The 23,694-nt window shown below is 40.5% G+C and overlaps 1 protein-coding gene and 1 long non-coding RNA gene across 4 annotated transcripts; one reads left to right on the top strand and one right to left on the bottom strand.

Moving 5' to 3' along the window:
* Positions 1 to 836: 836 nt before the first annotated feature.
* LOC106096641 (uncharacterized) lies at positions 837 to 7,181 on the top strand. 2 transcript variants are annotated; one of them, XR_001223035.3, is made up of 3 exons: positions 837 to 1,314; positions 1,453 to 1,572; positions 1,716 to 7,181. It is a non-coding gene; the product is annotated as an uncharacterized LOC106096641 (long non-coding RNA). The 2 variants fall into 2 exon arrangements; XR_003220792.1 differs by having other exon boundaries at positions 837 to 1,572.
* det1 (DET1 partner of COP1 E3 ubiquitin ligase) lies at positions 6,992 to 17,649 on the bottom strand. 2 transcript variants are annotated; one of them, XM_003439591.5, is made up of 9 exons: positions 17,454 to 17,649; positions 16,505 to 16,837; positions 16,089 to 16,355; positions 15,783 to 15,995; positions 15,477 to 15,700; positions 12,391 to 12,520; positions 11,643 to 11,833; positions 9,814 to 10,005; positions 6,992 to 7,836 (listed from the first exon to the last, which is right to left on the bottom strand). In XM_003439591.5, the coding sequence occupies exons 2-9, from the start codon at positions 16,751 to 16,753 to the stop codon at positions 7,647 to 7,649; spliced, it is 1,656 nt and encodes a 551-aa protein (XP_003439639.1). In that variant the 5' UTR covers positions 16,754 to 16,837; positions 17,454 to 17,649; the 3' UTR covers positions 6,992 to 7,646. The 2 variants fall into 2 exon arrangements, with proteins under 2 accessions (XP_003439639.1, XP_025764457.1); XM_025908672.1 differs by lacking the exon at positions 17,454 to 17,649 and adding an exon at positions 17,222 to 17,435.
* Between the last annotated feature and the right edge of the window lie 6,045 nt (positions 17,650 to 23,694).

Consider the following 23,694-nt stretch of genomic DNA (forward strand, 5'->3'; position numbering starts at 1 on the left):
ATTGATGCTGAGAAATGCTGCTCACCTTGTGGTGCCAAACCTAACCTGGATGAAGAAGCCAGTATGTTAAGTTTAAAAACTCACTGAAAAGTCTTCAGCTAATCCAAAATGCTGCAGCAAGAGTCCTGACAGGGACTAGAAAGAGAGAGCATATTTCTCCTGTATTGGCTTCCCTTCATTGGCTTCCTGTTAAATCCAGAATTGAATTAAAAATCCTGCTCCTCACATACAAGGTCTTAAATAATCAGGCCCCATCTTATCTTTATGACCTTGTAGTACCATATCACCCTATTAGAGCACTTCGCTCTCGCACTGCAGGCTTACTTGTTGTTCCTAGAGTATTTAAAAGTAGAATGGGAGGGAGAGCCTTCAGTTTTCAGGCCCCTCTTCTGTGGAACCAGCTTCCAGTTCAGATTCGGGAGACAGACACTATCTCTACTTTCAAGATTAGGCTTAAAACTTTCTTTTTTGCTAAAGCATATAGTTAGGGCTGGACCAGGTGACCCTGAATCCTCCCTTAGTTATGCTGCAATAGATGTAGGCTGTCGGGGATTCCCATGATGCATTGAGTTTTTCCTTTCCAGTCACCTTTCTCACTCACTATGTGTTAATAGACCTCTCTGCATCGAATCATATCTGTTATTAATCTCTGTCTCTCTTCCACAGCATGTCTTTATCCTGTCTTCCTTCTCTCACCCCAACCAGTCGCAGCAGATGGCCCCGCCCCTCCCTGAGCCTGGTTCTGCCGGAGGTTTCTTCCTGTTAAAAGGGAGTTTTTCCTTCCCACTGTCGCCAAAGTGCTTGCTCATAGGGGGTCATATGATTGTTGGGTTTTTCTCTGTATTTATTATTGTGCGATCTACTGTACAATATAAAGCGCCTTGAGGCGACTTCTGTTGTGATTTGGCGCTATATAAATAAAATTGAATTGAATTGAATTGAATTTACATTTTCAGCCTCTAGCAGTAGGACCGTGTTTAGCTGTTTTTGTAGGTTTTACAAAAGCTGCTGCCACAATTGTGAGACGAGGACATACTTAAAGATACACGAAGATGTCAAATCCACGAAGTAACAACAGGTCATTTTGCGTGCAGTGAAGTGATTTGACATTTAATGTTAGGAGCGCCTATAAATGCAGTGCTTGGGTAAAAGTACCCGATTACTTACCCGAGGAGATCAAGAAGAAGCTGCAGGTGTTATTTTTGTCCAGCAGGTGGAGAACTCTGATCACCTGTTGCTGATTGTGAGTAACGTGAAAGCGAACAGCGCTGGATTCAAGAACATCGACACTCTATATTTCCAGCTGAATCTAAAGTGAATACGCTCAGTTTTCCTTTTACTGTAATAATATAAATCTTATGTTGGAAGAGCCCTCCGCTACTTTTTATGCCATCTCATCACAAGCATGAAGACTATAATATAAAGAGGTTGTTTCTTATCTTTCGTTCCCAGTTCAGAGGATTACAGCTTATCCACAAAGGACCTCCCAGTACTTTATATTTTTAGGTCGACCATGCTGCGAAACCTTCCCTGCGGACTTCCACCTGAAACCCCCAACCAGTGCTCAGTCAGGTGTGTGTTTGTGTTATAGGGATGAAGACAAATCAGTGTTTGTGTACGTGCACGTGTTGGCACCCAACTGGGTGTGTCTGGGCCAGAAATGAAGTCAGTTAGAAATGATCTCCTACAGTCAAGCTGTGTATTTGTCTCAGCAGGGTGCCGGGCCTGAGGACTGTGTGTGAGGCATTCACGTCTCTCTGTGCACGTCAGAGACGGCTGTAGTGCATGAAGGTGTGTGTGAGCACACACCTATGAGCCGGGGGACACCCCGACCCTTCAATCAAGTATTAGCTGTCAATATTTGGACCTCCTTCCTGCTCCCCCCGCTCATTAGGTGGTGGTGGTGTGATTTCATGCTTCTCACCAGGAGGCCTTCGCAAAGTCCCAGTCAGCTGTACAGACGGATAAAGTGCTAATTTGTGTGATATGAAATGTTGACACTGTTATAGTGTTATATGTTACAAGGAGGGACAATATGAGTGTGGTCAATAACATGACAGATGAAGGATATGAAAGGTGCAAAGGCAGAGGCTGTGTGGTGGGCTCTAAACCTCATTGATTTACTATATTAATTCAGAAAGATAAGCACGGGCAGTAGAGGCAGCCAGTTTTAAGAAGAACTGTCGGTTCACATCATCCATCTATCTATCTATCTATCTATCTATCTATAAACCAGAACATTGTTACCACCTTATTTGCAAGTTCTTTTTTTTTTTAAAGCAAAACATGGCAATGTAAGTGACTAAAATAGAGTAATACAGTTGAGAAATGCAGCAGCCATCTACAGTGTAATAAAACTGTGGCCCTTCTCTCATCATTGGACATCCAGTCTGCTTTTTATATGTCACAGGATAATGAAATCCCCTCCTGGTAAATCTGTTCTGACCTTTTTTTCCCCACTCACCTAGTATCCATATGATTATCTGTTCTTTCCTTCACCAGCCCGCTGATGTTTTTCACCAGTCTGTAGTAAACTTGAGCCCCACGTTCAAGTGGCTGCCTCCTTTGTTTTTTGGCATTCAAGCTTTTCAGGGAACACAGCATCAGGAAATTCAGTCCAGGTTTCAGACTGTGGACGTGGTCATTAGATATATGGTGTGTGAAACAGAACAAGAACACTTATATAAATAAAATTAAATGCAAGTTGTGTCATTATCACATCTGATGTCCAAAATTTGAAGTTGAGCTCATTCGAGAGGCTTCATAATTAAACAAAAAGAATATTTAATATATTTGAAATTTGATATCTTTCCACTAATCAATACAAAAAGTAAAGAAAATTATTCCTGAACTCAACTCAGTACTTCCAAGTTTGACCCCAAATAACAAAAATTATCTAAAAAAAGTATATATATGTAGTTATTTATTAACTTTAAAATAAATTATCCACTTACAGACAGAAAATATGATATTTCTTCAGCAGATCTCCAAGCCCATTAAAATATCTATCAGGTTATAGAACATACAAATAATATGAATTTGAAGAGTCCATTGCGTCCTTCACATTACAAGCTAACTCCCGATGAATTTTCACACAGTCCCTTAAATAACTTGCCTAAACGTAAACTTTACAGCCTCTTGTTATTGCTAATTATTAGCCTGTCAATGTGCACCATGGTGACTTTGCTCAGAAAGGTACAAAAAACAGATTTGTACTTCACACAGTCCAGTTCATATTATAGTTATGACTCAGAAATACTAACAGACTTTGAATGTGCCCAGTAAGTATGTCCTTACTGCTTCTATAGGAATTAAGAGTGTAAATATATTAACTAATTATAAGCAAGTATGACCAACTCTGTAAAAGCATAACTTTTGGCACTTTTCTGGTCTGGATCATTTAGTTGTGAGTTAACACAATGTCACAACCTTGGAGTGGATGCCCCAGCAAATTCACCTCAACACCAGATTGTGCAATACTCTCAGAAAGTGTAAAAAACAAACAACAACAACAAAAAAAACAACAAAAAAACAACAAAAAAACCCATGTAAATTTAAAATTACAGGCCTCAGAACATGTTAAATGTTAATGTTCATGACATTACAATTAAAAAATAAAGGAACAAGGACAACATGTTTGGAGGGGCTACCAGGAGAAAGCCTCTCTAAAAAGCACTGGTTCGGTTTGCAAAGTTGCAACTGATCAAACCACAAAACTTCTGGAACAATGTCCTTTGCAAAGATGAGAGCAAAGTGGAGATGTTTGGCCCCAGAACATGGGCATTGAGTCATTGCAGTCATTGAGTCGACCATGAACTCCTCTGAATACGGAAAGTATTCCAGAGTCAAATGTGAAGCAACTTGTCTGACAGCTAAAGTTTGGCCTAAATTGGAGGAAGACAAAGATCTCAAGCAAGCAGAAGGACTGAAAAGTAAAAGAATCGAGGTGTTGCAATGGCCCAGTTAAAAGTCCAGAGCTCAACCTGATTGAAATGTTGCAGAACCTTAAGAGAGCTGTGCATAAACAAATGCCCACAAACATCAATGAATCAAATCAACGGTGTAAAGAAGAGTGTGGCGAAATTCCCTCACAACCAAGTGAAAGGCTGATAGTAATACAGAAAACAATTACTTCAAGTTATTGCTGTTAAAGGTGGTTCCTCAAGCTACTGAATCATGGTGTGTACTTAGTTTTTCACAGGACTGCATAGAGACCTGTGAAAATTTTCTTTTTCACATGGCTGTATGATATGTGCAGTGGGCTATGTTCTCTTTGACTAACAGCCTCCCGGGCTGAAACAGGACCAGACACCATATCCATCTTTTCTCATGCACCAATTATCTCATTCCTCCTCTACATGTCAGTTATATTTTTGCAGTTCTCTAAACCAGCTGTGCATATGTGAAAGTCCCCACACTTGCAGTTCACAGCTTTTCCCCCTGTCCTGTCAAAAAAAAGAAAAAAAAAAAAGAAATCCAGCATCCGATTGCCACTTGTCAGATTTCAGATTTAATCTTTGGAAGTTAAACTAACTCTATCCTTTCAGTTAATTATTTACCATCAATCAATCAATCAATCAATCAATCAATCAATCAATCCAATGCTGTATTAATTACTATAAGCAAACTATTTGAACCATTTGTTAAAATTTTTTCAGTTTTAACAATGTATCCATTTTTTTATTTTAAGATAAATATCTCACCATTTATTAATATATCACCATCATTATTTATTTATTTTGCTGTTTTACCCATTTATCCACCAGTAGTATAGACATTTAGGGATTGAGTGTGGGAGGTGTACAGTCCTAAAACTTTTAAAGAATTGGAAGCACCAATTTTGACCACAAGTAAAGTAACTTTGTATGACGATTACAAGCATATCTCTGGTTTGGCCTCAAATCTACCTGAGCTATTAACTTCTATTTGCTCTTAGGTGTAACATTTTTAATAGTTATCAAAGTTTCTAAGTTATATAACCTAGATATCCCTTTTTTTAAAGTCAGGCTGAGGTACTATACAGTCTTTCTACTAACTTCTTGATGGCAATCATTGAATGCTGCTTTGGAAAATGGTACTGGGGGCTTACTTTGCATATTGAACTTTGCGATCCGTCGTTGTGTACAGTCAGACATCTTCAACATGTGTTTTAAATTTCAACTTTTCATTCACACTTGAGTCCTGTGAAGGAGGCTGGTCCAGTTCAGTTCGAGGTGCAAAACGTGGTTTAAGGGCAGCATCAGGGTTAGATCACAAGTCAGAAACAAAAGAAGGAACGTACTCTGGAGTGATGGAAACACATCTCTGTGCATGAATTTCCTAATGCTTTCATAACATTCTGAAGCGCACACAGCTTGAATCATTTTTGCTTTGATGATGAGCTAACAAAATAACATCACCTCAAAACAAAAAATGTAGAGAATCTGGTCGTCGTGCATCTGTGACTGCTGTGAACCACACTGAACATGGAACGAATGGCTCAAAATAAATTTACATAGCAGAAACAGATGCGCTGTTGCACATCTGTGAGTAACGCACAGTGCTGCACCAGCCTGCACATTTTCACTGGGTTTTGCTGTCCGAAACATTAAATGCAGCCGTGTGCGGTTAGATCTGTGAAGACTAGTGCTGCAACAGGAAACACTTAGGATTGTGGCCTTTTCTGGATTACATTGGTTGCGCTGTTGCCTAGACAACAGTAATTAGAAAAGACTAGGTTACCAAGCAGAGAGCGGTTATGTTTCCTTAGCAACCAAGGTCAGGGAGAAGGCTCTGTGTTTACCTGATTCTGAGGAAGGAGACAGATACAACACATCTGTCATTGTAGTAAGTATTGGGAGGCGTCAGGTTCATGCAGTCATCTATTTTCCCTGCTTGCACTGAAGACTGTAACTTTAGCACCACAGTAACCTGACTGCTTCTTAATACATCTGTGCAGAAAATAGAGCATGTGTCAATTTCCAGCCTAACTGTCAGCGCAAGCTTTAAAACACACGGATAATACGAGGGGGAAGGAATCTGTTAGGAGAGCTGAGGAGAGCACACAGTGTCCTCCTATATGTAGGCCTGTGTGTGCCCGCTGCGTGCTCTTCCTGTAATTAGTTGATTATCACAGCTTGTCGTCACACACAAGCTTACACAAACATGCTATAATGACAATGACATAACAGGGCCTCCTTAAGCATCAGTCTACCGTTTTGTCACTCCTCTACTCACCGCTTCTATCATTCATCTTCCCTTTGCCTCGAAGCCCTTTTAGTCCGCCTGTCAGACAAAGACAGACACACACACACACAAGCTTCCCATGTCCACGTGTAACCAGAGGCTATGAGAACACTTAATCCCTCAGCACCTGCTTTCCATACAACTGTGACCTCTCTGCAGCTGGCTCGGTGTGCGCCTTGTTGCCTTTACATGTTCATATCAGTGCCAGGAAGGAGGAGGGAGGTGTTAATTAATTTGCATATTTGTAGATTTGTTTGTATCCGTGTGTTTTTAGTGACACATTTAAGCTTAAAAACATGGCCAGCGCTGTAGTGCGGAGAACAGATGGAGTGGGTATAACATGGCATCGTTATGATCCCATACAGTGCAGCAGAACAGACTGCAAGGATCAGCTTTTCAAATTAAATATGATGACACTTACACTGTGTCCTGTCTGCTCTCTGTACGCAGGTCCAACGAGTGCCAGCATCACTTCTGGTGCTTTATAAAGCCTCTAAACACACAGCTAGTTAAAAAAAAAAAAAATTGTTCAGGTTTAGAGATGAAAAGGGAAAAAATATTGAAAAGGATGCAGATTACTTGTTTCTGTACTCTAAAGCGTGTGAATAAATGAATTCATATAGAAGAATCTGAAGCAAAGAATAATTATTTATAGGGAACAACAACGCTGCTTAAATCTTGAGACACACACACACACACACACACACACACACACACACACACACACACACACACACACACACACACACACAGCTAAAACAGTACCCAAAATGTAGATCATTTTATTGCCATAAAATATATACAAACAGTAGCATGTAAATTAAAAACAAAAACAAAAAAACAAACAAACTGTAAAACAAATATAAAATAACACGACCTCTTTCCACATCCATGTGAGGAAAAAGAAAGTTTGCTTGACTGCTGCTCACCGACCAGATAAGAAATTCGGACCTGAATGTGCACGGCAGGAAAAAGAAAACACCTTTGGTTCCTTCTAAGAGGTCCGGCTACCTACAGCTCCCACCTCAGCTGCACATCAATCACTCTCTACACATCTCCATTTACACTTATTCCAGCCTCTCCTCCCTACAGGTCGCTCTTTGTTTGGTGGAGGAAGGGGCAAAAAGAAGGCAAAAGGGAAAAGGCAGAATTGCAGCCTTCTCACCGAGGGAGAGAAGGGGCTGAGGCGCAGTGAGTGCTGCGTGATGGCAGGGGAAAGAGGAGAGGAACAGTGGTTTCCATCAGGAGAAGAATGCAGAGAGAGGGCTGCTGATTTCTCTGGAGGAGGAGACGGCGACTAAGAGAACAAAGTGTTTTGTGCCTCCCGACATGTTTGTTGTATTGTCACCAGTAGCTGCTAACAGAAGCCCAACAGGCCCGCAGTTTGTCTCCAAGTGTGAGTCCATTTTTACGCCAGCTCCTCACGCGCACACATGTCTCATGTGGAAGTTGACCACGTACTCTGCGTTGGTGCGCTGGACAGAAATGGCAAAGGGTTCGAAAGGGTGGAAGGTGAAGGCAACCAGGCGACGCACAGCGTGATTAACCGGCCGTCCCAGCAGGCCCGCCTGGATCTTAAACTTCAGCAGGCCGGAGTCACGTGCATAAAATCTGGTGGGTCAGAGATGGGAGACACAGAAGCTGCGTTAAACTCATTTAGTCCAGTCTGTTCTTTTCTAGGACGCTCTGTGATGAAAATCCAAAGTACTGTTCTACTGTTCATCTTATTTGGGGAGCAAGCGGCTAAGACTATGACTGATTAACCTGTCAATCATTTTTCTAATCAGTTGATAAGCTTAAAAAAAAATGGCGCCAAACGGCCCTAATAATTGGTCAGGCAATCATAGCCTAGCTGTGAAAACAACTTAGACTCGGCAGTGTCCATTGCTTATTTCAAATGACTTTAAATTTCAGTCAATGTTTCTTCTGCACTTGGCTCCAATCTTACTAAGAACTGACTGGTGTGACAGCATCTTGTTAGACAGATGGGCAAAAAGCATGTGTAAATATTACATCAGTTTCCATATCACAGCTCGACATTAAAAGAATTTTAAATGAGCTAATTCTAATTCTCATATTTTTGAAACAGCGGTTTTATAACGGCATGCACATCACCACGTCCAGCACCTCTAAGACACAGAAGCTACAATCGGACGAAGCTGGTTATGAAGGCACCTCTACAACTCTTATAATTATTGGCCAGAGCATGCCAGTCTGCTCTCAGCTGTTTTTAAATCATTTCAGTATAGAGTACGTAACTGAAAATGATTTCATACGCTGCAAATAAAAACAGTCTATTACGTTTTGCTGATAGGCCAGTGAATGGTAAATCTAGAGAAACAATGCAGATGTGATTTTAGGTCTACGTTTTCCACAGCAGATGATGTGTAATGACAGGAAAAGGACAGGTGTTAGTTTGATACTGTTGCCAGCTCTGGTGCTCTCTAACGAATGCCAGGTGAGCTGAACAGTGTTGGTCTGTTAGCACAGGTCCCACTAAAGGACACCGGGTTCTCACTGTCCCCTCATGCAGTTTGTTTCTGACGGTTTGGTCAGACACATGCACGTGAGCAGTCCGTTTTAGGTTATTTTGTAGGGGTCTGGTAGTGCTGCTCCTCGCAGAAAACAGCAAATACTGGTTTCTGCTGTGTGTTGATGGCCTTCTATAGCCCCAACAGCTCCCTCTTGTCTCTGTCTCCTTGCATTTCTTCCACACTGTTGAGACTATAATAGGAAACAGAGCAAACCATGCCATGCTGGAGGATCTGAACTACTTGTGCAACCTGCGAACCGACGAAAAGCAAAACTGGAGAAAAATCAGTCAGGACATATAAGGACACCACAGTAGTCTATGGCCAGGACCTGCAAAGCCATTGCCTTTTTGTGGGTTGCCTGTTGTAAATTCTGCAGTGCACCTGTTGTCACTTCATTCACTCACACAGGTGAAATGGGCTCACAATGGTTTATGGTTTCTAACCAGACAGATTGAGATCCCTGAGCCATTCCCTTTTTATCTTGAGTAATGTTTTATTTTCACCTGTATATTTTCCTTTTATTACTGGGATATATAAAAATAATGCTAGTTGGAACCAAAAATGGCCTCAAATGATAATTTTTTTCTACAAACTAATAAAAACAGAAAGTTGTCATGTGAGAAGTTTGTTATATTTTCTTTCATATTTTTGTTGTTGTGCATTTTTCCAGAACATTTTTATCGAAATTGTTGATGTTTAATTTACAGCTGATTAATAATTTAGTATGCCCTCCACATCACTACCCAAGTTTCATAGTCAGTAAGGCTGCTGGATTATGGCAAAAAAAAAAAAAAAATCATCACAATTATTTGGTCAAAAATGTTCATCTCAATTGTTAATCACAATTATTTATTAAGTTTACAAATGAAAAGTGTCCTTTGGCACTGGATTTCTTTAAAAATGTAAATGAAAAACAATCAGGATAAATTAAAAAAAGATAGTAGTGGAAATGGCAGTCAAGAAGGAGAAAGCCTAATTTCTGGACATTAATTAGCATGAATTGTGTCATGCATTAAGATTACAAGAGGACAGTTCATCCTGATGGAGTTCATACCTGATGGGGTGGTCTCCGCAGGTCTTAGGCCTCTCCATCACTGACACCCACTTGTCATCATAGCTGAAGAGGGAGAGGTCAAGGTAAGGGCTGCTGCTGTAGGACTGTGCGCTGATGGGCAGCTGACCCAGCAGCCGACGCACCGCTTCGGTATGGCCGCCGTATTTGGCATTCACAATAGTGTCCTTAAATCTGAAGCGGCAGGCAGACAGCTCAACATTAGCTAACCCCTGTGATCCTGAATTGTCTCGTTTCCACTGCAGCTGGGTTTATGTGCAAATTCTCCATTTATTGAACAGATTTCTATAAATGGCATTTAAAATCAAAAACACTTTTCTGAGAACTTCTTATAAATTGTAGTCTCCAAACTCTCACTATATATTTCCAGCACTCAGCAGTGACTCAGTGGTCTCACTCCTCCACTCTCCCTTCACTCTTCTAAGCTCGGGATCCATATTTTTCAGACGTGCTCTCACTTTGTTTCATACTACATTATCTCCAGTCTTACCGGCCTGTCTGTTTCGCTCTACCTGGCTTGTGCTAGCCTGAAGCCCTCTGAACTGGGCTTCACTGCCAGCTAGTTGTAAGTGGTACAAATCGGGTTTGCTGAATGTGCTCACCAGCTTTCAATTTCTCCCCTCCTCCTGTCCGACATCAATTTTCACCACTCTAAAATCCAATTCTGAGCTCTTTTCCTCACTCAAACTATCCTTTATCGTCTCCTCCTTCTCCAGCGCCCCTCCTCGCCACCCCATTCTGCTTCACCCTCCACAGGAGGATTTTGTCACCTATGCTGGCCAGTCAAACCACCAAATTCAATCACAGTTCCTCCAGCCACACTAACTGTCTTAATGTCTTTCTTCTATATCCAGATTAAGTCCTGAAACTCCTTTCCTCCCTCCTTTAGGCGATCGTTGCTGATCTGCTTCACTTCCTGACCACTGTCTTAAAATCCTCCCTGACATTTGATGCTGCGTGGCATCAGGAACATTTTCTTCTTTTATTTAGAATCCAACGTGACCTACTGTTTTGTTAGAAGAATTTTTTTTTTGCATTTTCCATTCATAATCACAGACGGTATATAAAAGAAGGAAAAGCCACCTTGAGTGTGATGGTAATGTGCTCTGCTTATAGGTTGGGTTTTAAAGACAAACATGAATATATTTGGACTAGTTGTCTTCTCTTCTTTGATCCCTAGCTGGCGTTAGGTCTGGATCGACTCCTAAGCCCATACGCTGCTGTGGGTGCCAATGATTGTCCAATTTCCTTCACAATTCGTTTCCATGCATTGCGATGGTTGGTGACTGTCCCGGCCTCGTCGAGATTTATTCTGCGATGTCCATCTTCTGATGTCACCTTCTGGTATACTATCTACCAAATAATACAACTTACTGTGTGGGACAGTTGTTACTGTTATTTGTTACTTTGTCTCTCTGTTAGACCAATACGATTTGTATTCGCTAACCAGGCACGTTAGCATTAGATGGCGACTTGGCTATCTAATGCTAGATGATCTATCATCATCTTGTCCAAAATATGGTTACTTCTGGTTATAAAAGAAACCAATATGGCAGTGATTTGTAGCTAACTTTTAGCATTTTAGAGTCCAAAACTAGATTGTGATGGTATGGTGGCTTATGCCATCTTATATATACAGTCTATGGTAAAGGTAAGAATCTTCATCTTAATTGAAGCCTAATTTGGAAGACTCACTTTGGCAGCAATCTTAAAGTTAGATAAACTGTAGTTTTTGGCATTATGTATCGACTTTGTTAATCATCACCATGTGGCTACTTTTCCATCATTTCACTTTATTTTTTTGTTGGTACCTTCTCTGGACCTGTCGTGCGTAGTTATTTGATGAAGCAGAGCAGGGGAACTGGACAGCTTGGCTGTGCAGGGTAGCATTTCTGAACAGGTCGCAGAAATTCTCAAACAGCTCCAGCAGCTGGTCGGAGGTGTTCTCGAAGACAGCCAGCACCTCCGTGGACACCATGTTGTACACAACAAAGAAGGATGGCTGTGAGAGATCCAAACAGGGGAGTGGAAATTTAGAGAAACACGACGAATCATTCTGTAATTATTTAATTTAATTAATTTAATCGGTAATTAATACTTTGATGTTGCTATGTTTTTTAAAACCATAATCAAGGCCTTTAATGGGGAGAAAAAAAAAAAAAAAAACAGTCAGGCATGAGACATTCATTCTAGCATCATTAAAGCTTTGAAGGCTTCAGCATGTTTACATTACAGGGTCACTGCAAGTTGAATATGGCAATGTTTATAAATTCTTCAAGGGCAAATTAAAAATGGCTGATTAGCTCAGAAGTGAAATCTGACATTTCTTGAAAATAAACTGAGCATTAATTAGGTCTATTTGTTGCCACAGTGAATTCAGAACTGAACAGAATCTGTAGGACAAGCGTATCCTTGGAGACCTGAAAGAGGAATTCCTGTTACACAGCACAAACAACAAAGGACAGAGAGAGAGAGAGAGAGGCTGGGGAAAGCAACAAAGAGAGGAGAGGGAGGAATTCAAACTCAGATCATATTTTCTGTGTGCACGCGCCTCTCTACCTGCGAGGGGTCGGTAACTCTGAGCGTGACCACGTCTTCGCTGGTGTATTTGATGAAGAGGTGATGCTCATCCAACAGCTGCATCTTCCACATCCTTAAACGTTTCAGCTGATCAAAAAACTGGAAAAACCTGCAAGAAAAACCCCAAAACAAACAAACAAAAAAGGAAACTTACATGCTGGATGGCCTTTAATGAATCATAGATGCACAGTGGACAAAATCATGAAGAGTTTCAGTGCTTCAGCAGTTAATTTACTCACACAGCATTACACAGAAAATAAGATAACACTAAATAAGCTGAACTGAAAAACCTTGCCAATTACACAAGTCAGAATTTTGCCAAGCAAATTTAATTTAACTTTTAAATATGAATATTTGTCTATTCTTTCTTTCTTTTTTTTAAATTTAACACCATCACCATCTTACAGTTTATTAGATAGTAAATGTGAAGAGTGAGAGAGGAAATTTTGGGTAGAAAGAGAAGTGGACTGGCATGTAGTAAAGGTCCATCTAAATACGAATTAAACAGATATATGGCATGTGTGCCATGTATGTATAAGGCTGCCCCTACTTCTTTTTAAATCTGTCTGGCAATCAGAAAAACATGCATGAATTCAGTGATAGCCTGATTCTGTCTGAGTGTTTTTCCTGTTAAAAGGGAGTTCTTCCTTCCCACTGTCCCTAAGTGCCTGCTCAAAAGACAAATGTCTGATTGTTGATGTTTTCTCTCTGATATTGCAAGATCTTTGCCATACAATATAAAGCGCCTTGATGCGACTCATTGTGAAGAGGGGTATAAACAAATCACAGGAGCAACAGGGGGGGTTTCTGGGAATTATAGTATACATCGAGTATACAATGGCTTTACTTTTCAGATCAGAATCGACATCCATGCCTTTGTCAATTCATGAATTTTATACAAACAGATGAAAATACATGCCAAAGAACCTGAGATAATTGTTTCACTCTGTGACAGCCAATAGATAAGACAGTTTTGTTTAGGCTTCAGATTTGAGCTACAGCTGATGATTAGTTTTTCAGTACTGATTACGACTCAAATCAACCACTTGATAGATAGAGTTCAAAAATGCTCATCACAATTCCCCAAAGCCATACATACCATTTGATTTTAACACTGAACCAAAATAAAATACCCCAAAAATATTTATTCTAAGTTAATCTATGATTAAAGAAATGCTCTCATTAGAGAGCCTGGAAACAATCATAAACATGAAGATTTATCTACACACACATCTATCACAACCTGTGATGACATTTAGTACAACTCCCTCTGCAGACACAAAGGCTTTCTTATTCGTCCACACAGGCACAGATACACAAAATATGGCAACCAATAATCAAGAAAATTGAATTATTTTTCTGATAATGGAATTTGAGTTGATAATTACATCCAATAATGTTGAGCCTCCTCAACATCCGGCTGAGCATCCGATTTTTTTGCCTCTCTCTCCTCTCTGCCATCTTTTGCTGCCCATTTATAGAAGGGCGGTGCGCCTCGCATGCAGTGAGGACATAAGTGAGTGAAGGATGGCTAGGGTGAATGACAATCGGGCTCTTTATCCATATTCAGCAAAATCCAACACTGAGAGATGGCACAAGCAATTTATCGTTTGAAGAAGAAGAACATAAACATGAGTCCTATACTCGCAGCTCCTTCTACATCCACCTCTAGTATGCTTTCCCAGAAGTAGTTGCAGAACCCATAAACAACATACCAGCAAACACACCCATCATGACAAGTGCATACATATGTCAGGATGTCAGTGGTGCACTTTTGTTGGCAGAGTTAGGACCAAATCTAAGGAGGCAGAGAAATAATTTCAGACAGCCGATTGCCCTGGAGCAGGATCTAGCTGTTTAAAATAGGATCATAACAGCGTTATTTTACCATTTCCATATCAATGTATATTCAGTGGCGGTCCGCATTTTGAGTTATAACTGCGCTTGTTGCCAAATGCAGTGGTCTGATTGGTTAGATTGGTTTATTCACATATTGAAAGGGAAAAAAGCCACAAATTTGTTCTTTTAAATTACGCAGTCAGTGTGAAGTGCTGCATTAGGAACAGGTGAGTCTGAAAGATCTTTGTGACACACAAAACATTTGCATGAATTTTTGGTGTCCGTGTTTAAAGGCCTCAAGGCTCTGTCAGCATATTCAATTCAATTTTATTTATACAGCGCCAAATCACAACAACAGTCACCTCAAGGCGTTTTATATTGTAAGGTAGACCCTACAATAATACATACAGAGAAAAACTCAACAATCATATGACCCCCTATGAGCAAGCACTTTGGCAACAGGGGGAAGAAAAAACTCCCTTTTAACAGGAAGAAACCTCCGGCAGAGCCAGGCTCAGGGAGGGGCGGCCATCTGCCGCAAATCCACGGCAGCATATCCACATAGATATACATTTTTTTCCTGTCCACATTTGTATGCCATTACTCTCCACAACAAAGGTTATTTTTATCAGATCTTAAATTATGGAGCGGTGCTTAATATTTGACTGTTTGGATATATATTAATTGGGTCTAAATATTGAAGTATATACAATATCAGATTGCCCTTGAACTTGAGCTTCACATCCCTTACACTCAAAAGTGCCTAGTCTTGCTCTCCTAGCAGTGCACAGCAGCATTTTCCCCACATACAGACTTAATAATAAATAAGCAAATAGCAAATTACATTTAGCTGAGATTCCACCTCTACTGTCTAGAACTGCAGCTCACAGTCATTCACCCGTTCTCGACATCTGCTGCGAGTTAGACAACCATTTTAACCACAACCAGGTGGAGATCTGATGCCACCACACTCAGCTTATCAAAACTGCAGAACAGGCAATAAAGTTCAAGTCTGTCAACAGTTTGACAACTTATTGGAGAGGAGGATTATTAACTCTGCAAGAAATGCTGCACAGGAACAGGAAGCCCTCCACCCTAATGTTTTATGTGGCTGAGAATTTAGTTTTAAGTTATAATTAAGTGAGTACTAGAGATAAATAACTGTAAAGGGCTTTCTGTCTCTATATGCAGTTCATTCAAGTCGTCTGATCCAACATAATCACTACCTCCTCTTGGCTGTGGCGCTGCCGTCCTGCTCTGCCCTCCTCCAGAGGTAGACCAACAGTCTGTGCTTGAGGGAGTTGATGGTTTTGTCGGTGTACAGACGGGCGAAGCCTGGCTGATTCTCAGCCTGAGTTTCTGTATAAACAGCTGAAAGAGTCAAGAGGTCGTCCTCATAACAGAACCGACCGATAGTCCTCACATCCAGAAAAGTTCCGTCTGGAGTCACCTGGCACAGCCACAAAAGCGAATTATTAACGCTTTATATCACAGATTGTCCCATCACTGCAACAGGCTATGTAAGTACTCACCTGGAAGACATGGATGGTCTGCTGCTGGACCGACAGCACAGCCAGGATGTTCCTGTAGAGGTAGAGGCCCTGGTTGTGTGACAGGATGATTTTGTCACACTTAAAGGACCTGGTGTCACACAGCCTACCAGTGTGGAGATCGATGATGTGGAGAGAGTAGTCTTCTAAAGGAGACCGGGGGTTGGGAGTCACGGATTCATTGTTGCGGTACACCTGGTGGGAGAAAATGTAGATGAAAGGAGCAGTAGGAGAAAAAGAAATCATTTATGCACATCTTCCTTTTTTAAATTTGTACTAAGCTGATACCTCAAAGAAGAATGGGGGCGGCTCCTCAGGGACATAAACAGCCGATCCGACAATGACATAGCGGCAGTCGTCTGTGAAGAGGCTGCACTCCCGGTTCAGGTGCTCTCCATTCGAGGCCACATTTGTAACGTGGAGCAAAGAGAAAAAGCGCTCAAACAGGCGTCCTCGGATGTTGAGGGAGCGCTGATCGTTGGTGGTGAGAAGAGTCTCTCCTTCTTGGCCTCTAAGCAGATCCTGAGCTGCCTGGCAGCCTTGGTATTCGTATATCTGTATGATGAACACCAACAATATTTTCTGGTGAATTTAGTATTTCAACAGACTGTGTGAGTTACACTCTGGACCAGGTGGAAGATAAGAATCACACAAGATATTTGGTTTAGGGAATGTGAAATAATAGAAGGTTTGTCTCCTCTTACCTCTAGGGAGGTTTGGTCAGAGGAGAAGGCGATAAAACAGCGTCCATCTGGTGAAAATTTCCTGAGGAAGCAGGGTGGCTTCTCCACATTAACCACAGTGAAGTTGGGGAACAGGTTCTGGTGGAAACAGCGCACTCGGTACCAGTGAGCTCCAGGTCGACCGGAGCAGATCCTACGCTTCTCAAGACGATGGACCACATTCTGATTTTGGATGCGTCTCGGTTTCAAGGTTGGGAAGTCCTCATCCATAGTTGTCTGACTCTTAAACCCCCTCACAGTAGGCAGTTGGGTTGTTAGCAGTTACAGGTAGGCAGCTACATCACGAGTATAGCGCTGTTACATGTGTGTTTTAAGGGAAAGTGAGAGATCAGTGTTAAATGGTTTTGATATCTGTCAAAGTGTCAAAGTTTTAGAGATGGCGAGTTTTACTTTTACATGTGCACCTGCTATTATGAGAGAAAGATAGACTATAGCAAACTACGCAATCCAAGAACTTGTAAAACCTTTAAATTTTCTTCCTGTCATCATGTTCAGGCCTGTGAAACAGACTGTGTGAGATTTTGGAGATATCTGCCCAAACTAAAACAAGAGTGATTATTTCACTTTAACATCCACATATGGCCCATACCATCAGTAGCTGTCACATTTAGGACAATACAGATGGTTAACAAAAAGCAAACTTAACAAATGGGTCCTAACATTTTAAGACAAACATACCATATATAATGAGTGGGGTAAGTTAAGTAAACCATCTTTAGGACATAGTTTCTTCTCTTTTTTGCGTCTTCTTGGAGCCTTTAACGTAAACTGCATGCCAGGACGTTTGATAAAATGATCAATAAAAATAAACTGTTGCATGTTTAAAAAGAAGCTTTCTGTCTTCTCCAAGTCCAGCAGCTTGTGTTAGCAACAGCGTTAAGTTTGGCTGACGAGATCGAGTTTAACTTACCTCCCTCCGAAGCGTTGACAACTAGCCACCAACGTGTGTCTCCTCTTAGTCGCATAAGCTAAAATAATTTCATTCAGCCCACTGAGTCACTGTAACCTGCCACGTTTCTCCAAATCCCAGAAAGCCCGATAAGTCTCTGGATCCATGAGCCGCTGTGCTTGTTGTCAGACAGCTTATCAGGAAACGTAGAAGAAGACCGCAGACGCCAAAGGGCTGCCATTTAAAACAGCGCCCCCACGTCCTTCTAAGGTGAAGGAGGATATTGCAGTCTGTGACAACGAGGGACTACAGAGAGTAATGTGCAAAGCTAATCATTGACATGGCTGTAGTGATACTTCTGTACAGTGTAGAAAACTTGCTAAGATCTTTGCCCTAATACAGATGTATTAGCATATATGAAAAGCTTGAAAATTATTTGGTTTTTAACAACGTTTTTGCAAGACTCTGGAAAAAAAATGTCATAACCCTCTAATAAATGTAATGTAATGTACACTCATTGGCATTTATTAGGTACAAATTGCTAATACAGGGTTGGGCCCCCTCAGAACTGCCCTAATTCTTCATGACATTCTTCATGACACAGATTCAACATGCTGCTGGAAAGACCTGAGAGATTTTGGACCATATTGACATGATAGCGTCACACAGTTGTAGCATTTTTACTGGTTGCACATCAGTGATGCAAATTTTGTTCCACCACATGTCAAAGGTGCTCTGTTGGACTGAGATCTGGTGACTGTGGAGGCCATTTGATTTGGCCAGACAACATTTTTCCAGTCTTCTACTGACCAGTTTTGGTGACTCAGTGCAAACTGTATCCTCAGTTTCCTGTTCTTACCTGACAGGAGTGACACCCAGCATGGTGTTCTGCTGATGTAGCCCATCTGATTCAAGAAGGACCAAATCATTGTTTGTTCAGAGATGGTTTTCTGCAAGAGTTTATATTTGAGTTACTGCTGTCTTCCTGTCAAATTAGACTGGAGATTCTGTCCATGATTTAATAAGCCAGTAATCACCATAAATAGGGCAGTACATAATTGCTTATTTACTGCTTTGTAGCATTAAATAAGTAAAGTAACAACAAATGTAAAAAAAAAAAAAAGTGACAGAGTACACAGTACTATATTTGTCATTGTAAGATTTTACTACACATAATACTAATGCTGCTTATTAAAACACAAAGTTTGCTTTGATTTTTTAAAAATTATTAGATGCCAATAACAGACATACCTTTGTGAAATAAATAAATAAATTTGTTATCAAATGACACGTTTGTGATTACACTATATAAGCTAAAGTATAGCCCACTTCTTCCAGCTGCTACTTTGTTAAATGTCTTTAATAAAATGACAGTTTATTTTTTCCCAAATTTTTTTAACAATATAGAAAACACACAAGGGCCGATCAGCAGTCAAAAGCAACAAAAGCAGCAACAACACAAGCTGAAGTATAAAAATATTCCAATGCAAGCTAGATAAAAACAAAGGAAATACAACAAAATAAAAAATGGTGCTGTTTATCTCACCATTACTTTACTATATTTTAATGTTAGTGGGGCCAGCACAGCAGAAAAACTGCACTGACAACCCAAAAAATACACGATCCAAAAAAGCAAAACCACAAACACCAAAACAAACAGGTGGTTGTATAGATCATGTTAAAAAAATTTAAAATGTGACTTCATCTCAATAGCCTGTCCTTTCAGAATCTTTAAGAATATAATACCTGTTAGCATGATTTGGACCACTCTTTTTTTTTTATCACTTTATCAGCTTTCTGATTGGCTTTCCCTCGCTGCCCGCTGCTTTCCTTCTGTGAGCATCTTCCTTTTCTTCGAGTTAGTTAGTTCCCGCCTGTCTGACGCTCACTCTTTTGATAATTCTGCACGTGCTAACGCGAACATCAATCCTTAGCATCAGATAGCGAACTACGAGAGGAAGTCGGTATCGATATTTTTGTCCCACCATTACTACTTCATTTTTCTGAGCATCCCAGTGTATCCTTTCACTGAACTCATTTTTAAGTGGGTAATTGCAGTGGACTGCATTTCGATGAGAACCTTATAGTGGCCAAAAATGAGCCAAATGCACACCTGCTGATTTCACTGAAGTGCCAATTTGCTGATCGGTAGGTGGGTTTGCAGGTGAGGAGCACAAGTGCTCCCAAAGACTTTGAACATGATTATAATTGCTTTGACTAAATTGGCAGGGAAAAACAACAGACCTTTGGCCACTGAACCTACAGTGTATATAACTGTCCTGTTTGTTTAGCCTATGTCATTTAACTGATTTGTTTATAGCAGCACGTAGCATACGTGAACCCAAGGTGACCTGTGCTTTGCTCCCCATAATGACAGATAATTAAATTATGATTATCCTCTTTCAATGAGGCATGGTCTTGTGGATGGAGAATAGCATTATAAAAAGAAAAAGAAAAAGAAAAATGCTCAGAGCACATTGGTCTTGGAAGACTGCTAATGGTTCTTTGTGCAATTATCTCTGACCAAAGAGTCTCGATTAAATGTTGTAATTTTCCATAAAAGCACATGTAGTGGGCATAAAAGGCCAGTTTGAAAAGAAAAACGAAAAATGAATGGAGAGAAGAATGTGAAATTATCCACTTTAAAATCTAATGGCATTTTCCTTTTCAGCTATGTCTGATTAAACCTTCGCTTCAAAATGTGGAAGACGTGTGTCTCCGTGTGTGATGTTTGCGTCCGTGAGCGCTCGTGTTTGAGCGGCGCCCGCGTTTGTGTGCCTGAAAATTGTACACGCCCGCATATGTACAGGTTTTTGTGTGCTGCAGCAAAAAACACACACGGGAGTAATTCAAAATAGGAACTATGTACCATGCTATGGTTGTTCTTCTGTTATTTTCCCTCTAATAAAGCGTGCAGTACACAGGACACTCGCCTCAGCTTTTAGCATCAGCCCATGAAGTAGAGAGGAGATGGTGAGTGTGCATCTGAGTGTTTTTATACACTTTTTTTGGCCTCGCTACGAGAAGACACAGTGCTTATTTAAGATCTTTTTTTTTTTCATGCTTTTGGGCTTTTTACAGCCCAAAATGGATGGTCACTATTTTTCCTGCTTTTGTCCACATCTCTTTCTCCAGGTGAAACAGCACAGATATTTTGCTCTTAACTGCATGCTCTCGGCACAATCAACCTACCTCAGATTCAAGAAATGTGAAAACTTTAAATTGTCCTCTTTTCAGTAGACTGGGGGAAAATGATGGGGAGTAAGAAAACAAGATTCTAATGTACGGTACTGTGCAAAAGTCTTGAGCCACCCCTCATTTCTTTACACTTGGCTTCGAAAGGAGGCAGATTTTCTTTCAACAGTTTAAAATGGTCTTGGCTTTCTATCAGAGTTTTTCTATGTGTGTTTGCTGCTTTTTCACTTATTTTCAGTCCAGGCCTTGTAGCCGACCATTTTTAGATCAATGTTTTTTTGTTTGTTTAAGCCACTTAACAACTTAGACTTGGAAAATCTGGAACTCTTACCACTCACCCATGAATAATTAAAGCACGAAAAAGACACCTAACTCAAGGGATGAACCAGCGCTGTGTCTGCACATAACCGATAATTTTGCAAAGAACAAAATTTTAGGCACTCTTATTACTCACAGCCTGTTACAAAAACACATTGTTTGTTTGGATTTATTTAGCCGAATCTGCAAGAAATGCCAAAAGATAACACAGTTTGACAGACATAAAATAGTATTTTTGGACTCTCTGATTCCCAAAGAGTTACTGAGAACTTGAAGTGCAGCGTATTCTTAAAAAATGTGATGAAACTGGACAAGAAGAGGACAAAAGAAGAAGTGGCAGGCCTAAAAAACTATCCACAGGAGAAGAAATCTGAAAGTCATGTCCTTAAAAATAGGAAAAAACACAGGTAAGGCCCGACGCAAGACCTGAGACATCCATCTGCCCCTTCAGTTGATCTACCATCCATCTACTATTCAATGAAGCCTCATCTGAAATGGTCTCAGTGGGTATGTCGCTGTTAAGAAGCCCTTCTTAAGGAGGGGAAACAGGAGAAAAGGTTGAGGTATAGCACATGACGCAATGAATGAAAGTCATAAATGAAAATTTGAAATCTTTGGTTCAAATCATCATCATTTTGTATGGAGGAAGCCAGGAGAGAGGTACATCAGTGAGTCTGTACATGTGTAAAAACATGGTGGAGGTTCTGACATGTTTTGGTGTTGGAGATCCAAAACTGATTTAGTAATGAACACAGAAAAGTAGCAAGACTGTAGCTCAGGTCATATACAACAGGTCATCTACCAATCAGAGGGTCAGTGGGTTGATCCCCATCTCCTCCTGTTTATATGTCAAAGTATCCTTGGTTAAGAAATTCTGAGTTGCCTGTGATGCATCCGATGAAGTGTGAGTGTAATTGTTAGATAAAAGTCCTTGGGTGTAGATAAAAATCACTGTATGAATGAGACTTGTAGTACAAAGTGTGCTTAAATTCAGGAGTTCTGCATAATTACTGGTCCATTCAATGCCATCTGTAAATTGTCTGATTGGCAACAGCTTTGTTTTTTAGCATAACATTGGCCCCAAACACACTGTTAATGCAGTAAAAGCATACCTGGAAGGAAAAACCAGAGCGGGACTTCGACATACTGAAACAGTGTGTGGGATCATCTTGACAGAGAAAAGAACAAAAGGCAGCCAACATCCATGGAAGAGCTTTTAATGTCCTTCAAGCAGCCTGGAGAGCTATTCCTATAGACTGCTTAATGAAATTACAAGAAAGCTGCGTTGAACAATAAAGGTGGTCATACTAAATATTGACTTTCTGTCTTTGTGCCTGATATGCTGCATTTCTATTTATATGTGCACATTTCAATAAGTCGCTGCACTTTTTTCCAAATTTTGGAACAATATATATATATATATATATAAAAATCACGGCTAGGGTAAGACTTTTGCACAAACTTGTTTTTTTTAAGGGGGAAAGGACACCCTGTTTTTGGAACAAAAAAGTAATGGCGCTGAACAAAATGCATTTGCCATTATTATCATCATCATAATAGAAATTTTTAAAAGAGCATTTGCATTAAAGGACATGTGGATGAAAAGTATAGAGCAAATTCCTTGGCTTGATAAAGCTCCTATATAATGGCACTTAGAAAAGGTTACTCGAAGCTTTGGGAGCAAAGAGAAATACATTGTTTTACCATTTCCTCCAGCTTTTGTTTTTTTTTTTTTTTAACTTCGACAAGTGTGTTTGGCATTTAACAAAAGCTTTTAACTTTTCGATCCAGTGTAATTTCAGAGCACAATAGGACATTTAAACACTGTAACTTTCCAATCCTTATGCACCTGAACTTTTCATGTCTTTTGTGACAGTGGATGATTTCTGCTTTTTTTTCTGAGAAATTACAGTGATCACAAATGCATTATGGTGGACCAGTTTGCTGCAGCCTCTTCAGTGCTGCAAAGTGTAAGCTGCCGGACTGTGAAAGAGGTGGAAGTGGAGAGATGGGCGAGGGATGTACTTTTGTGTGTCTCCTTTATGCATGGACTGCTCAACAGACCAAACATGGTCAGGTGCTTAAGGAGCCACCAGGCCCCTAAGACGGGACTCAAATGTACTGTATGCATCTCAGGCTTCATGTTTAACTTTTTCAAGAACCAGCTAATAAAACCACCATATAAAAACATCCTGATAGAGCAGGCAGGGTGCAGGTTATCTGCATCACAATGGAGGAGAAGCTGATCACTGAGGTGAGTACCACTATGAACTGCATGTAAAGATGGAGGTAACCAGGGGTTAAAGTGGGCGGCATTCCAGCGCCTTCAATTAATGAACAAGCAAATCTGATTAATGCATATTACAGTCCAATGATTTAATTTTTCGTGTTCTGCAGCCTGGCATTGCTTCCAGTGATGGCATGAAGATACTTGCACGGTAATAAGAAAGTAATGACATCCCACGGCCCGCTCATTACATCCCCTTTTTCCTTCTCGTCCCTGTGATGCGTTTGCAAAAAGTTGTGGTCACAGCTGTGCTTCAGCATCTGGCTAGAACTACAGAAGAGAAGCAAGCATAAAGGGAGTAACATTTTAAGTGGCAGGTAATTTCAAACTGCTCCACAAAGATCAGCAAACACTCAAACTGTTTGTGCACAGCTTGTCTCGCAGTGTGTCTGTGAGCTAAATGTACAGCTGCTGTATTTCACAGGAAGAGAGAGGAAAAAAAAGGTTTATGTCCCCTGAGAC

The sequence above is a fragment of the Oreochromis niloticus genome, linkage group LG7, assembly GCF_001858045.2.
Source record: "Oreochromis niloticus isolate F11D_XX linkage group LG7, O_niloticus_UMD_NMBU, whole genome shotgun sequence".
In the NCBI taxonomy this organism is placed as follows: Eukaryota; Metazoa; Chordata; class Actinopteri; order Cichliformes; family Cichlidae; genus Oreochromis; species Oreochromis niloticus.